At 28.0% G+C, this 16,451-nt stretch overlaps 1 protein-coding gene across 2 annotated transcripts in view; it reads right to left on the bottom strand.

Moving 5' to 3' along the window:
• Positions 1-14,027, bottom strand: part of LOC127119369 (xyloglucan O-acetyltransferase 1) — a 76,182-nt gene extending 62,155 nt beyond the window's left edge. The window contains exons 1-3 of one of the 2 annotated variants that reach the window (XM_051049598.1): positions 13,754-14,027; positions 13,507-13,674; positions 12,458-12,945 (exon numbers count right to left, since the gene is read on the bottom strand). In XM_051049598.1, coding sequence (XP_050905555.1) covers positions 12,584-12,945; positions 13,507-13,674; positions 13,754-13,925 — 702 coding nt within the window. In that variant the 5' untranslated portion in view covers positions 13,926-14,027 and the 3' untranslated portion in view covers positions 12,458-12,583. Of the gene's footprint in view, positions 1-12,457; positions 13,675-13,753 lie in introns of those variants that run through there. The other variant, XM_051049597.1, reaches the window with a different exon arrangement.
• Between the last annotated feature and the right edge of the window lie 2,424 nt (positions 14,028-16,451).

Genomic DNA, 16,451 nt, shown 5'->3' with positions numbered 1-16,451 from the left:
GGGTTTTCTCGATATTTTCCCTTTCCTTTGGAATAAATAAAAACCGATGGCGACTCTGTATTTTTCGCGTAGCGACAAATCATGTGAGTTGAAATGAGTGGCATTTTTCCGTGAATGTTAATTTGTAAATCCATTCAATATGATACAAACGTCAACTCCTCACCTATTCTGGGTAAGTAATGTTTTCCGTCGATTGTGACAAAATAGTTTTTGCTAAAATCGACCAACAAACAAACATTTTCTACCCTGACCTACGTAGATTTGTGTTCTCCATCGCACCTGGAGATACATAGGGGCGAGATTCAAAGTCTCCTCAGGAACCTGATAAAAAAGAAACCCTTTTGTCCTATTTCTTTTCCCTTATTAACTCGAGAAACCTAATATTTCTAAGCTAACACTAACGCACACAACTAACCAAACGGTTCCCATTAAGTACAACAGACGTGAGGGGTGCTAATACCTTCCCCTTGTGTAACTGACTCCCAAACCCTGATTTGGTTGCAACGACTAATATCATTGTCATTCTTTTAGGGGTTTTATCGATATTTTCCCTTTCCCTCTTTAGGAATAAATAAAAGTTCGGTGGCGACTATGTTCAGTCTATCCCGCAGTGTGCGATTGTACTTTGTGAGCATCGTCTTCTCACTTTCTGAGGTATGACAATGCATATCTTGTTTAATTGGAAAGATGAAAAAGTCTCCATTCACAAGAAAATGTGAAAGGGCTAATGATCTTTTTCCCCCCATACGTACTGATGTATGTGGACCATTGAACATACCAACCTTATGAAGTTTTCAATACTTCATCACATTTACTGATGAGTTTAGTGGATATGGTTGTGTGTATTTAATGAAACACAAATCTAAATCCTTTGAAAATTTCAAGGAATTCAATAATTAAGTACAAAACCAACAAGGTAAGAATATTAAAACTCTTCGATCAGATCGAGGTGGTGAATATTTAAGCATAGAGTTTGATGACCATCTAAAAGAGCATGGGATTCTATCCCAACTTACTCCTCCTGGAACACCATAATGGAATGATGTATATGAGAGACTAAATTGAACCTTGTTAGACATGGTCCAATCCATGATGAGTCATGACGATCTTCCAAACTCCTTTTAGGGACATGCTCTATTGGCAACAACTTACACATTTAACAGTGTTCCATCCAAAAAAGGTTGAGAAGACACCGTATGAGATATGGAGTGGTAAGAAACCACATATGTCTTACATGAAGATTTAAGGTTGCGACTTTTATGTGAAACGATAAATTTAAACTAAGCTTGAGTCCAGAACTGATAAATTCTTATTTATGGGGCATCCTAAAGAAACAAAAGGGTATTACTTATACAATCCTTCTGAGGGAAATGTGCTTGTCGCTCGAATTGGAGTATTCATGGAAAAAGACTTTATTTCCAAAGGAATCAATGGGAGGAAAGTAGAGCTTGAAGAAATTCAAGAATCATAAAGAACTGATACACCTATGGAGGAACTCGAGCAAGAAACAAAAGTAGTTATGGAAGAGAAACTTGCTCAAGTAGAACAAGACCAGCGAATGTCAAACAGAATACGTTACCAACCTAAGAGATATGGTTATCTTGTAACTGGTCAAGGAAATGTATTACTCATGAATCGATATAAGCCTGTGACCTACCAAGAGGCTATCACTACTCCTGAGTCTGAAAAGTGGCTAGAAGCCATGAAATCTTAAATGTATTACATGAACACAAACCAAGTTTGGACGTTGGTATAACCTTATGTATGAGTTAATCCTATAGGATGAAATTGGGCCTTTAAAAATAAGACTGACATGGATGGTAAGGTACATACATATAAGTCAAGATTGGTTGCTAAGGGCTATAAGCATACTCATGGTGTAAACTATGATGAAACCTTTTCATCAGTTGCAATTCTTAAATCTGTTCGGGTTTTACTTGCTATCGTTGCATATCATGATTATGAAATATGGAAGATGGATGTCAAGACTTCTTTCCTTAATGGGAATCTTCTTGAGGATGTGCACATGACACAACCTGAAGGATTTGACATACCAGAAGCATCCCAAAAAATATGCAAGTTACAATGATCAATCTATGAACTGAAGCATGCTTCCACAAGTTGCAATCTTTGTTTTGATGAAACAGTAAAACAATATGGATTTATCAAAAACAAAGATGAGTCTTGTGTCTATAAGAAGGTTAGTGGGAGCATGATCGTCTTCCTGATATTGTATGTAGATGACATATTACATATTGGAAACAATGTTGCTACCTAGAAGCAAGTGAAAACTTGGCTAGGGAAATGCTTTTCTATTAAGGACCTAGGTGAAGTAGCCTACATACTAGGAATTAGGATCTATAGAGATAAATCATATAATATATATGATTTCAAGAAAGGATTCATACTTATGCAACATGGAATGTATCTATCAAAAACACAATCCGCTTCAACTAAGGAAGAAAGGGATCACATGAATAAGATTCCATATACATATGCACTAGGATCTATTATGTATCCCATGTTATGTACTCGACCAGATGTCTCATATGCTTTAAGTGCAACGAGTAATTACTAGTATGATCCCAATGATGCTCATTGGGTTACTGTTAAGAATATCCTTAAGTACTTCAAAAGGACTGAGGACTCATTCTTGGTATATAGAGGTCAGGAAGAGTTAGATGTAATTGGATACATTGATGCTAGCTTCCAGAAAAATAAGGATGACTTTAGATTGCAATCTAGTTATGTGTTTTTCTTTAATGGTGGCGCTATGAGTTGGAAAAGTTTAAAGCAAGATACTCTTGCAGATTCTACAACTGAGGTCGAGTACATTGTTGCCTCAAATGCAGAAAAGGAAGATGTTTGGATCAAGAAGTTCCGTAGTGAACTTGGCATAATCTCTAGAACTGTGGATCCCATTGATCTATATTGTAATAACAATGGTGCTATCACACAAGCTAAGAAGCCTAGATCTCACCAACAATCTAAACACATACTTATGAGATATCACCTCATTAGAGAGATAATAGATAGAGGACATCTAAAGATATGCAAAGTATCAAAACTTGACAATGTTGTTAACCCACTAATAAAGCCTCTTGCATAGAAAAAGCATGATGGCCATACTAGATCTATGGGTATTAGGGGTATGTCTGATTGGCTCTAGTGTTAGTGGGAGATTGTTGGTGTAAGTCCTAGAGGTCAATAATCTTGATACTTGTATCGAATTATTTATTAATAATTAAAAGGAATTTATTTATTATGTTTTTTCCCCTAAATAATAAAGTCCCTAGAATAGCTAGTTCGTTTAATGAAATAATAAGTGTGACTTAATAATGAAATTCCATTTAATATAAGAACACTATTCTTAAAGTATATAGAGTTGAACTTCATTGTGAAGTAGGATAACATTAAAGCATTAATACTTTATGTGGATAGACTGATGATCACATCTCATAAATCATGGATAAGAGTTATCAAGTCTTAACATTGGTATGAATATTAGGAGTAATATTTATACAGAATTGACTTGCTTTGAGAATACTACATAGAATGTTATGCGAAAGTGTCATAAATTATTCTCATAGTGATAGTGGATGAATGGTCTCAAGCGAAAACATAGTGATAGTGTCATAAATTATTCTCATAATGATAGTGGATGAATGGACACAAATTGACCTGCACCATTTAATGCAATTTTCCTTCAAATAGTATATAGCACATTGGTTATATAAAGGTGAGGAGAAAAAATCATAGTTCCTGCATACTTGGCAAAAACATATGAGCCATTAGGTAGACAAACATTTATAGATTTAGTTATATACTAAGAGTTAAAATGATGTAAGGAAGAACATACATGGTCATTTTCTCCTGAATCAATTATCCAAAAGTTGGACTTGGTATGAATGGATCATGTTATGATATAAGCATGGGATATACCTTGAGTCTCATTTAACTTAAGATCAATATGATTGAAAATGTGACTAGAGCTAGGCATAACATTTAAAGGTTGGGGTTTAGCCATCAAATTTGAGTTTTGTAGAAAACTAACTAGTTGAGAATATTTCTCCTGGGTAATAATAGCTCTGACACTTGTTGAACCTTCTTTTCCAACATTAGTTTGACTTTATGTCTCACCAGCATTATAATTGTAAGATTTGGATGAAACTCGCTTGTTGCCAAAAACGAGGATGAAAACCATGGTTTTTGTACCAAACTTATATAGTGTGACCAAACCAACTACAATGAGTGTCAAATCAATTATCATTCTTATAACTAACAAACTAGAATAGGACCCATGTGATACGCGGGTGGTAAAGAAGATCGTGCTGGTAGTAAATAGAAGTTGTTGAAATAAAATAATACTTTATTTATGGTAGATATTATTTATTATAAAAACTCTATAATATAGATAATAAGATTAGAATAAAAAAAAAGAAAATAGTCTAATTTTAATTTAAAACTAATACATTTATAAATAATAGAAATGCACTGTCAGACATGAAATTAAATGTTAAAACATGAAAGAAGTCTTCAAAATTGGAATCAATTTTTATGGTTTTTGTTTATTTTTTTCTTAGATAAGCCTTTGTTGTTCCTTTGTTTTGCTTTAATCGATTTTCGAGTCTTTAAATTTTGTATGAGAAGTAACTCATCGTCAGAGGATAATATATGAAGTTCATTGTTGCTACTATTATTTTTTGAATTCCCTTTGGTATGTGTTTCATCATATGATGATGTTATCATTAGCCTTCGTTTAGCACTGAGAGTTTTTCTTTTTCTTTTCTTGTATGGTTTATCATTGATGTTGTCATCATCATTTCCTATTCCACGTTCTTCTTTTTCTTTTTCTTCTTCTTGGTGATCTTCTTTATTTTGAATCATTGGTGGTGATATGAACTCTTATATATAATAAGTATATTATTATTATTCATAAAGTTAGTAGCATATTTGTATGATTGTAGTACAGATTTAATTACCTGTTTAATAGGTGTTTTCAGAATTGGTTCTTGTAGAATAGTGGTTGGTACAAAAGTTTGTGATATTGTGTAGATTTGTGACCCTTCTTTTAATTCCTCTTGATCAAATAATTTCAAAGTAGTATTGATGGTGTAGACGTGTTAGTTTGTTGCTGCAAGAGCATTTGAGGCGTTGTATTTAGTAGCTTTTGTGCCTCTTGATCAAATAATATCAAAGTCGCTTTAGCAGTTTCGTCGGACTCTTTCTACATTATTTTGAACCTGTGATTTAATGTTTTTTATAATATATTACTAATAGTATTTTTGATAAGATGATTTATGATTGCAAATGTCTAACCTTGGTTTTGGATACTTAGAAGGTGTTTCACACGAAGGAAATTTCAATTCATGGCATTCTTGTTTAAATTTTTTCATACATTTTTCACATTCAATGTAATGTCATCCAATCGTATAATTAATTTCATTTATAGTTGCTGAAACTATGAAGAAAACCTCTTAAATTTAAAAGTTGAGAAAAATTGGTATGTAAAATAACCTTAGAATTGTATTTACAAAAGAGTTTTAAAATGAAATTTATAGTGTACTTGTGTATCTGACTCTCATGTTATTGTCATTCTATTTTGTAGGGTACTTCTATTTTGAGTCATCCTCTTTTGAGGTGACATATTTGAAAACTCAGTGATTGTAATCTCCTTTATTTCTAGCTGATCATTTGATGGACTGTATAATTTATACAAAATAAAAAGAGATACTAAAAGACTAACTTTAAATTTTAGTTATCTAAAATGATAATTAAAAAATGTCAGCATTTAACCGATAAAGTATATTTGATGGATAAGTTACTTTTTTAGGTGTTGGAATTCAGGATTTTCTAGATTGATGTAAATCCGGGTAGCTGAAGTTGAGTTGATCAAGTATTCATCAGTGAAATAAAAATTTAAGTTTATTTGTGAAAATGGTAATCCATTGAGTGAATAAAATACGTATAGAGTTTAAATATATAGTTACCTCTAAACATCTTCACTGTTGTAGAGGTGATTGTAATAATGGTGGTTCTTTCTTTTGACTTGTCATTGAATTTTTAAATTCAATAGCTATTTTTTTATACAACGTGACCTTAACAATTTTATTCCTATGAATAAATTATGTTTAGAATGTAATATTGATTTTAATTTAATATACTTAATTTATATATGAATATATGAATACGCAAATATGTGTAGTTGAAATCTTATTCTTGTAGCCTCAATTCAAGTTTGAGAATTTTTGTATGTTTTTCTTGTACGTAAACGTGTTCTTCATATCCAAGAGCATGAAGTACTCCAACTATGTTTGAAAAGAAACATGAATGTGATTATATAATATAATTTATATTATTATAGGGTAACTTGTGTATAACACTACCAGAGAGAACAATATTGTCTCCAACTCTTTCTGAAATTGTTTCTATGGATACAAATTCAAAATAATGGTATGAAATTGTGGATTCTGAGTCTTGAATATTTGTTACAGTTGTTTATCGTTGCAGGTAAAGAAGTTCCCTAAAGAAAAAGAATATAGCAATAAAATATTGAAATCAATAATTTTATAAAGAAAAAATAATAATATTAAATATTTAGACTATAAAAGTATATTTTGTTAACAACAAATACAATATTTGGGATAAAGAATTAATACTTTCTGATCAAACAAAATCATTTTTATGAATGTTTGTTCTTCATCGTTTCACAGATTATAAACGTCCCATAATCGAACGACTCTAATAGGTTATAGTTTCACAAATTATAGTTTTTAAACAGATAACATGAATGCGATTGTAATAATAATAAATAAATATTTTTATTATCATTATTTCATGTCTTATTTTTTAAAAAGGAAAATGCTAACGAGTGCCCTTGGGGCACTGGTTAAGAGATTAATATGATAAGTTGAACATTACTTAATAGATTAAAAAGACATGTTTTTCTAAATATATGTGTATTCAATGCACTGCAAAAAGAAATAATTAACTTTTTAAAATAATATTTCGTGTATTCAATAAACTGAACATAATATATTTTCTTTATTTGCCATTCTTAATCCATGCCCCCGACACTGCGGGGCACAACTTAGGATGACCCTTTTAAAAATATGATATAAATATATGTAATAATAATATACGTCCTTATTAAAGTATTTATAAAAAGAAAATATTTTATTTTTGTAACATTTTATTATTTGTTGTTAATTTTCAATGATATATGTCCTTATTAAGGCATTTATTATTTTTATTATTGAATTTAATTGTGAAAAACTTTAAATATAGTTTATTGTAAATATTTTGTCAAGATTCGATTTTTTATTAATATTACAAATAAATATTATTTTTTATAGAGACTAAATTAGTTCTTTATGATTCAAATAAATTTCATTTTAATATTTTAGTTAATGGGAAGCAATGTTCGTATAATTATAATATGAGATTAGTTACTATACAATGTCAGTGTAAAAAGTTTTACACCGTCTGTTCATCACCATCACCCGTTTGTATTACTATATAGATTTTTAAAATAAAAGTCAAACTTCTTTTAATATCCAACGTCTATAATTAAGTGATAGTGTAAAACCCTTCTACAGTGACAGTGTATTTCAATTAATCTCATATAATATATGTTAATGGTGATGTAAAATTGATCATGAATATTTTTTATAATAATATTTTTTTTATTAAATCTATATAAAAGAAAAATATTTAATTTTATTAATATTTGAGATAATAATTAATATATATAAGAAATTATACATATTTCTCATGCCTTTGGTTTTTAAAGCTGTAAAACTAATTCTTCTAGAAATAAAAAAGTATGTACATTTGATTGAATATAATTTAATTAGTCATTTATGATTTATATTTATTATTTATAATTTAAAAAAATATGAAGAATATTATTTTGATTATAAAAGATAAAAAAATATAATTAATGATAAAGATGAATAAAATGATATACAAATTGATCTCTTTTATATTAATTATTTCATAGGCTATATTTTTAAAAAATTGATATGAATATTTGTAATATTAATATATAACTAAACCGTGTATATTGATTATTAATTATAAATTATAATGCAAATGGAATCCAATTAATTATCATCTATGATAAAATTAATTATTCCAGGGGTAAAATATGATTGTCATAATTATAAATGAAAAAATTATTTCTAAATTATAATGCAATTAGAATCCAATTAATTCTTAATTAGGATAAAATTGAATTAGTGAATTATTTAATATGTATGTAAACAACCATATGAATTAATTTTAAACAGTATGATTTGTGAGTTATAATGAACCTAAAACCATTATAAAATTTTATTATTAGATTTACCAAAATGTGTAACTCAAGTTCATTCATTTATCAATTTTCTCTCATGATTTAAAAAATAGTCTATTATATTTATTGTTATTATTTCATGAGTTTTATTTTTTTTAAATGACATAAATGTTTATAATAAAAATAATAATACACGTCTTAATAAAGTTCTTATAAAAAAATATTTTATTTGTGTAACATTTTATCATGTGCTATTAATATTTGAGATACAATCTTATATGTTTTAAAGCTTTTTATGTTTAGAACTAAAATAATATATTCATTATTCATACACATTTTTATTTTTTCAATAACAAGGTTAATAATAAAAAAATTTAATCATTTATTATTCATACACATTTTTATGACATATTTTAATAATGGAGTTAATTTTTATGACGTTATTTTTTTCAATAATATTTTTACAATAATTTATGACTTTTTGATGCCCATAAATAATATTTTTTTTATATTCTTTTTATAAATAATATAATTTATTGTAAATAATTTATCAACCTTTAATTTTTTTTTAATAATGACATTAATGTTTTCAATAAATTTTTACAATGATTTATTAGGTTTTCTCTTAAAAATAGTTGACTCTCTTCTATTATTAGTGACAAACAAAATTTATTCATTTTTATAGAGAATAAAATAAATTTTTGTAACATTTTATCATGTGCTATTAATATTTGGGATACAATATTATATGAATAATTTCTTTAATGTTTATGTGAAATAAAATACCATATATTTTATTCATATGTACTTTTCAATTTTGAGTAATAATAAAAAATTTAAAAATTTATTATTTTCTTTATTAAATTTAATTGTGAACAGTTTTAAGTATAGTAGTGGTTCTTCAACAAAAAAAGAAAAAAAGAAATTTAAATATAATTTATTGTAAATATTTTATGAAGATTCGGTTTTTTTTATTAATATCACAAATAAACATTTTTTTTTACAGAGACTAAATTAATTTTTTATGATCAAATGAATTTTATTTTAATATTTTAATTAACCAGCAGCAATGTTCATATAGTATAATATATGTTAAATGATGATGGATTCATTTTCATAAATATTGATTATAGTAATCTAATATCTATATTTATTATTTATAATTTAAAAATAGTATGAATAATTATAAAAAAAATAAATATAATTATTTATAAAGATGAATACAATGTTGTACAAAATGATCTCTTTTATACTGATTGTTTCCTATGTTATATTTTAAAAAATTGATATGAATATTTATAATAATAATAATAATAATAATAACATTATATAAGTAAACCATGTATTTTGACTATTAATTATAAATTACAATGAAATTTGAATTTAATGAACTGTTAATTATCAGAAAATTAATTATTAAACTTGTAAAATATGATTGTCATAATGATAAATGAATATTATTTCTAAATTATAATATAATTAGAATCCAATTAATTTTTAATCATGATAAAATTGAATTAGTCAATTATTTAATACGTAAGTAAACAACTTTATCAATCTGTTTTAAAGTGTATGAATTATGGGTTATAATGAATTTTAAGCCATTATACAATTTTATTATTATATTCACTAAAATGTGTCACTCAAGTCCATCTCTTCATTGATTTTCTTATTTTCTTTCATGATTTAAAATATTGTCTATTATATTTATTATCATTATTTCATGAGTTTTTTTAAAAGATATAAATGTTTATAATAATGATAATATGTTTTTATTAAATTATTTATAAAAAAAATATTTTGTTTGTATAACATTTATTATGTGTTATTAATATTTAGAACAAAATCTTATATGTATTAATTTAATTAATGTTTAGAAATAAATAATATACTTATTATACTCATTATTTAATTTTTATGACACTTTTTAATGAACTTATACTCATTATTTATACTTTTTTTTATATATAATATAGTATATTAAAATGATAATATTAATGGTTGAAAGGAAGTGTAGTGTAATTGTTTCATTATAATTTTGATTAAAGTTTTTATTAAATTTTTATTGTTGATAAATATTTCAATTTAGTTTTGAATTGAAATTGATAATTTTTTATTATCAATATAAAATAAATATTTGTAAATTTGATGTAATTTTATTATTTTATAATAAAAAATAAAAATTAAATTAAATTACATATGCATAGTTAAAAGTATAATATAACCGAATTCAATTAGTTTTTCAATTTTCAGTTACAATGGTAACAATACAAAATTTAAATATTTATTATATTCATTATTGTATTTAATTGGGACCAAATTTAAATATTATTTTAATTATTAAATATAATAAATATAATTAATTATTAACATGAATAAAATAATATATAAAAATGATTTCTTTTATTTATTTTCATATTGTTTGTTTCCTATATTATATTTAAAAAATTATATAAATATTTATAATAATATTAATATATAAGTAAATATTGTATTTTGGTAATTTTTTGTTATGATCCTTTGTGATGCTATTAATATTTGAGATAAAAATATTATATGTTTTATATTTTTAAAAAATTGAGCAAAATAGAATAGTATATTTATTATTCGTACAAAAAATAATATTGACAAAATAATGTATAAAACTATATGTTTCTATAATATTGATAATACAAATTAAATAAATTATGAGTTATTAAAATAACTAAAATTCATGAGCCAATGACTTTAAAAATATTTAAAAGTAGTTATTATTTTTATTTAATATATTATGTTTCAATATTCATTATTATAACGTGGTATTGAAGAATTAGGGAAGGTAAAAATGTATTTTGATAGAGAAAGAGTCAAATAATAGGTGTTGGCCGATAGTGGTGTTTTGATTAGTAGTTTAGTAGAAAGTGTACATATAAGTTAATAGGATGATATGGACTATTTTTTTGAGAAACTCAGTCTTAGGTGTCGCAAAATTGTTTGAAACATTAGATTTAATATATATAAATAGATGTTTGTTTCTTGATCATAGATATTGATCAGAGTGTTTGATTCTTCAGAATTAGTATTATTATTATTAGCTTTAGGTAGGAAAGCAATGTTATTACTCTCATCTTGTATCACCATTGAATAAATCTTATTAAATGAAGGTAACAGTTCCATTAAAAGAACTTGAGTCTTGATAACAGAAAAATTATCATACGAACAAGTTAAAATTGAAGTATTTGATCTTCTAAGCAAAAATATCTTTTAGAACCCATGCTTCAAGTCTGCATGGGTGAACAATGTACAAACTAATATTGGTTTGTATAAATTTAGTTTCTCCTATAATCCACGCATTTCGGTAGCGAATTTTGGACCTTGTTTGAGATTATTAATCTTAGCTCAAAGATTGGAAATATGAATTCTATCGACTTTGTAAAATCGTTTCTAAGATCAATACATACCTCTAATGCATTTTTAAGAAGATCATTGTTTGAAAAATTTGTTCAGTGGATGAGTTAAGGAACCATGAATGAACAAGATGGTTACAACATTCATAAGCGTTGAGATCAAGAAGTTCATAAACTTGAATTGATCCATCAATGAAGGACAATTTATTCTTAGCACGAAGAGCTCGTTCCATTCGGCACAACCATAAAGGTAGTTAGAGGCAATTAAAGAGGTGTGTGCTTTACAAAATATGGACCTTCACTTAAATGGATGTAGTATATCGAGTCAATGATTGATTAGCACGCGACCAAGTGATTAAAGGAGGATGAAGAAGATGGACATAAAATGAAAGAAAGAATGGAAAACTAAAGATAAACTACACTGTTTTTGCGACTGATACCATCTTATCAATGTTAAACTTCATGCATAATCAATGAGCTTAAGGAAAAAAGATGAAATGTTTCTCTTATTTATTCATTCATCAATTATTTCAATATATACGAGTGTTAGAATATACTATAACTTAGCATGTTGCTCATACATTATATTGTAACTTGCACACCAAGTTAAATAACTAACTTGAACTATATGTAACTAAAATTCTAACTAACTAACTTGAGTGTGATAGTACATCATAAATTATTTTCACACACAATTAAAACTAAGTTGAAATCACCTAAGTAGTATATATTGTATTCTGTTTTAATGTATCTATATTTTTTAAGAACTTGTAACTTAGAAACAAACTAGGATCACCCTTATGAATGTGAATAAAGCATATATTATTCTTTACAATATGTAGGAAAAGATCACAATCAAATTAAATCATTCCTCTCTTAAAAATATAAAACGAGAAATGTATCATTTTTCAACCTGTGAATGGTCTTTTCGCTTCTTCATTATCTCCAAAAAAATCTCATTCCAAATATCTACGGTTCCTGGTAAGCACCAATGAACACAATCATTTTGTACATGTTTTGGAATTCCATTAACAAATGGAAAAGGATTCATATAAGCACCTACATGACCATCTGGTCTCAACAATGCCAACTTTGTTATATCAAGCACCTCAAAATTAAGTCCAAGTTCTTTAGCTTTTCTCTTAGAATTTTTTAATTCCTCTATCTGAATACTTCTTATATGAGCATCCACTCCTTCAAGTTTCTTCTCCTCATTTCCATATGGCTCATTCTTTGAACAAGTGCCTCCCTTATCCCAATCACCTTCAAAATGAGATGGTGAAAATGTTCTTACAATCACATCAATTCCATTCCCTTTAGAAACTTTCCTCTCTATTATACTATTAATGGTAGTCCTTAAAGCCTTTCTCATTGGAACATAAAAGCCAATATCAGTGTAATTAAATTTCAAATCATGACATTTTAAACAACCTATAACATAATCACCCTCATAGTAAATTGAAGGAACCATAAACCAATGACCAAATGATAACACAATCAAGTCCATTTGATCTATATCCCTAGCCCATCTCTCATTCACATGGTCTAAATAGATTTTATTATAATTTGGCCCTTTGGATTTTCTTTGATCACCCTTCACAAGAAATGGTGACCAATAGAATGACAAGTTTGCATTATGAGTACCAAAATACCACTTTCTAGAGCCTTGATGGTAGACACGTTTAGGTTTTGAAGTAGTGGATAATAAGCAAATAAGTGAGTCAATTTGGTTCCTAGCTAAAGAGTCTCCAACAAAAGCTATGTGCATGTTATTGATGAGTTTGAGAAAAGTGTTTGGTTCAAAAATTGGTAGATGGCACTCACTTGGTTTCCATCTCCAATGAAGGTAGCTTGAGTTAAGTCTTCCATTGAAGATGCAATTTTGACTTTCCTTGATCTTACATGTTGTTCCATTATATAAATGAGTTCTATTGTCATGAATCCATGTGCCATTGGAATAGTCACATGTGTTCCAATTAGGATTTTCCTTTTCTGCCAAAAATATAAAATAATAGTAAGTGAATTCACTTTATACACTACCAAATAAAAATAACTATTCTAGAGAATTTACCTTTAGGCTTAGAAACATAAAGTGAAGAGTGGTGAGTGAAAGGAGTGAAAAATGGAGCAAATGAGTGAAAGTAAAAAAATAGGAAAATTAGAGATATGGGTGGAAGAGCATAGAAAATAGAGGGAACAAATATTTTGATGAGTTTATCTTTGAATCTGTTTGTACTTGTCATCTTCCTTCAAAGCCTTTTTCACTTATTCTTTCTGGCTACTTTTAAAATTAAAGTTGAAGATTCGTAAGATCACTCTAATTTATCTACATTAATTGAAAACTTGATTTTTTTGGAAATAAAATATTGGCTTTTATTTATAAAATTAACATTACAGGTTATATTCTTTTTAATCATCTTTATAAATTTGTGTACAACATTACAATTGAGGTAGTATTTATTTTTATTACGTAAGTATTTTTTTGTAGTCTTTTTACTATTACTATAACTTCTACACTTCATTTTGTCATTCAAATATTCTTTTTTAATTGCAATAAATAGAGTAGATTACCATTTTGGTTTTTAAAATTGTAGAGCTGAGAGTAGGATAAAACAATTTATTTTTCTAAAATTATTCAATATGTTTCACCACCTAGTGGATGATTGGCTTTTACCTAAGCCTTCCAACAATCTAATATTAGCAATGAAACTTTCGTCATATCGTCATAAAGACATGAAATTGATGTTATAAAAGTGAAGTTTTTTTTTCTTTGTTATATCTTAATAAGTTGGTTATCGGTATAATTTATGTGTTGGTTAGGGCTCGGATCGCCACACTCCTTCTCAACATAATTAATTAAATAGTATTGTTATGGTTAATAGTTAAAAAAAAATCAAATTTAATTAATTCACGAACAAAGATAAACTTAGAAGTTCTACCAAAATATCTCGCTCTATAGTAACATTCAATCAAACAAATGAAATGATTAAATCATCTCTTAAATATATTTTTTTATATTGCATCAAGAAAAAAAACATTTTAAATTAAGGTGTTAAATTTAAGAAATTTACTAAATTATCTTATCTACTTGATAAAAAAAGGTACAAACAGAGACAATCCCTTGTTGTAAGGTTGTCTAAGGTTTATGATTTTATGGTATATTAAGAGTTCGTCCACATAATGATGGTGGAGAATTCATGAATATGTTTGTGGGAGAATGTTGTGATCCCTTTCCCCTCGTGTAAACAATATATATATATATATATATATATATATATATATATATATATATATATATATATATATATATATAAGAGACATGTTGGGCTTGGATCAGGGGCCTAGAAGAGTGGTTTCTCCTTCTTCCAATCAAGGATGAGCGAGTGGGAAGACTGGGTTCTTCCTGGAATCGTAGGAGAAGGAGTTATTCCATCATCCTGTATTGATTATATGCGTGCCATGAGCCACGTCAACGATATCAGTGGAAAAATATGGTTTGGTTAGGAAGACTAGGCACATGCCTAATGCAGCGACCAACTTTGGGAGCCTGGACTAAGTATTCGGTATGGGCGGCCTACAACATGTTATTGGGCACACACCACGTATTTGTGAAATTGCCTTGGCTTATTTCCTTTGAACTATTCTTCCAAATACTTAGTAAATTATCTCAGTCTAGAGTCCCTCAAGCACGAGGTCTAGGATAGGGTGGAGTGATTAATGAATATGCCTCCAACTTCTATCATGGGGCCGTGAAAATCTTTTCGGCTAGGTATATAGTACGTTTTGCCCAAATAAAATTGGGGTGAGTCTCTCGAGTAAAGTTATAGGTTAGTCTCTCAAGCTTCACCAACAATGGAACGTGCAACATGGAATGCTTCTAATGATCAGGTTTCCTTGGGAAGGAAAATGGCATGGGATCATGCACCCGTTAGAGACGTAAAGAGGTCTACAACTATTGGTGTGCCTAGTTAGAATTCACCATTGCATATTCGATTTGGTTTTTGGTTCTATAAAAGTGCACCTTCATTCTATTTTCAAAATATATTATGACACGCTTCAGAGAAAATAATTCATTTCTCTGAACTGAAAACTCGTCTCTTTGCTCGCTTACAAGTACGCACATTTTCCCCTTTCTTCACCATTTTCCTTTTTAGTCATGCCGATTATTATGGATTTAGACGAGAGTGAAAAAGTCGTAGAGTCCTTTAAATGCAGAGACTGGATAAATTTGTATTTATATTGCATGAAAAATGTTGAACGAGCTGATGAGACGGTCAATTACAAGCTTTTAGAAATAGGGATGTTTGAGAGTTATGAGAGCATTTATGATTATAGTGGCAACAATGACTATCTTTCTTCATGTTCTTTCCCGTGAAATACTAGGAAGTTAATGGAGGTCATCCATCCTAAGTACACGGGCGTTAGAGACTTTGAGACCTATTACATTTGTTAGGAAATTGTGGTCTCTTTTCGGAGGCGCATCAACCTTACTGAAATGGTGATGTCAATATAGAGGTTTATTTTAAAGAGGGGTGAGCCAACATGATTGCCTCTGACTTTCCCACTCATTCTTCTACTTCCATCTTCGTGTTGTCCTAGATCTAGGGGTTTTAATTCCTTTCACATTATTTAAATCATAGGTTCTGGTGACCGTGAATGTCGCTCCTTCTCAAATTTCACCAATCAGTTGGGCCTTTATTTGGGCCTTCGAGGTCATATATCAACGATTGGATGAAAACCCTACTGTATGGATCTTTTTCTCCTTCCGG

Source organism: Lathyrus oleraceus, chromosome 2 (genome assembly GCF_024323335.1).
Source record: "Lathyrus oleraceus cultivar Zhongwan6 chromosome 2, CAAS_Psat_ZW6_1.0, whole genome shotgun sequence".
Lineage (NCBI taxonomy): Eukaryota > Viridiplantae > Streptophyta > Magnoliopsida > Fabales > Fabaceae > Lathyrus > Lathyrus oleraceus.
Note: the sequence above shows the minus strand (reverse complement) of the source record. Positions and strands in the feature narration are given on the sequence as shown.